Source organism: Octopus bimaculoides, chromosome 11 (assembly GCF_001194135.2).
Source record: "Octopus bimaculoides isolate UCB-OBI-ISO-001 chromosome 11, ASM119413v2, whole genome shotgun sequence".
Classification (NCBI taxonomy): Eukaryota; Metazoa; Mollusca; class Cephalopoda; order Octopoda; family Octopodidae; genus Octopus; species Octopus bimaculoides.
The window spans coordinates 20,749,547-20,750,943 of NC_068991.1; the positions used below are offsets into that span (position 1 = coordinate 20,749,547).

Here is a 1,397-nt window from a genome sequence, read left to right on the forward strand (position 1 = left end):
CTATGACCCTCTCTGTAACTTTCATAACCTGATCTAACAGCTTGATGCCTCTGTAATTATTTGTATCTAAAGCGTCACCTTTACCTTTGTAGCAGTTGACTATGATGCTGCTACACCAGTCATTGGGTATGACTCCTTCGTGTGTATATATATATATATATATATATATATATATATACATATATATATGTGTGTGTGTGTGTATAGAAAGAGAGAGAGAGAGAGAGATGAGCACACTTATCCACTACACCCATCCACAGGTTCTACATGCTCACTCAAGCTGCATGGAATAGTAACTAAATCTCTCACAAGTTATAATAAACCTGATAACTAAAAACAGAATAAAAATAGTAGCTATTGGGCTGTGTAGTCCTAGATATATAAAAGATACAGTGGTCAGCAGTGACCCCTGCTGGAATATTTTTCCACCACAGGTGATTTGCTTGACCAGAGCTTGCCTGGGGGTTCAGAACATCCACAACATATTTGAAGATAATGTGTGAGAACAATAAAAGCAAATAAGAGCGTCCTTTAATTTGGTTCGACAGGCAGAACTCCTCCTGTCTATCCTTTCACATAGTTTTCAGATATGCTGAGTACATTTTCAAACCAAGAGAAATGTATTCTTACTTTCATTTTTCACTTTCTCTGTGTATTTTTCTTCCAAAGATGTGGCCTTGTCTTTGAAATAGCTGATTTCATCGTTGGCATGATGCTGAAATAATAAATGGCACAAGAATAAGGTTACATCAAGTGTGACATATGTTTTAGTAAATTTATTTTTTCCACCCGATGCAAGCATGGGATTATTCCCAATGAATTGTTCCCAACTTACTTCATATCAAAGACAAAAAACCTGCATTTCCTGTCTTTTTTTATTATCTTGTTATTTGTTTTTTGCTATTTTCCAACTGTATTGACAAGAACTTTATAGAAATTAATCTTGTTAAAAAAAAACAAAAACAAACAAAACCAATATCGGGATCAAAGCTGTTATATAGCATGAGCCAATGAGCGAGTCTCTGTATGACTGACGAATCTTTAAAAAAATAGTAACCAAAAGCCCCCTCTCAAGTAACAGGTTAGCCTCTTACAAAAAGAACACGTTAGATAATGTGACCTTGAGATTTCTGCACATAGGAATAACAAAGGATAGACATGGCTGGAGTGCTTTTGATGATAGCTCTGCTTAGTCAGAGCTATCTTGGGGCTAAACAACATCTATAAGAATAAATCCTAATGACATAATCAGAAACACATCATCATCATCATCGTTTAACGTCCGCTTTCCATGCTAGTTTAAAACATAGGTTGTCAAGCAATGGTCGGGGGGGGGGGGCAAACATAGACACAAAGACACACACACACATAAGTATATACATACATACATACATACA

General features: G+C 35.9%; 1 protein-coding gene across 5 annotated transcripts in view; it reads right to left on the bottom strand.

Annotated features, from left to right (window-relative positions):
• LOC106869305 (thyroid receptor-interacting protein 11) overlaps nucleotides 1-1,397 on the bottom strand; it is a 214,951-nt gene that overhangs the window by 64,469 nt on the left and 149,085 nt on the right. For all 5 annotated transcript variants that reach the window (XM_052971565.1, XM_052971566.1, XM_052971568.1 and 2 more), the window contains one exon: nucleotides 631-715. In XM_052971565.1, the coding sequence (XP_052827525.1) occupies nucleotides 631-715 (85 nt within the window). The remainder of the gene's footprint in view (nucleotides 1-630; nucleotides 716-1,397) is intronic.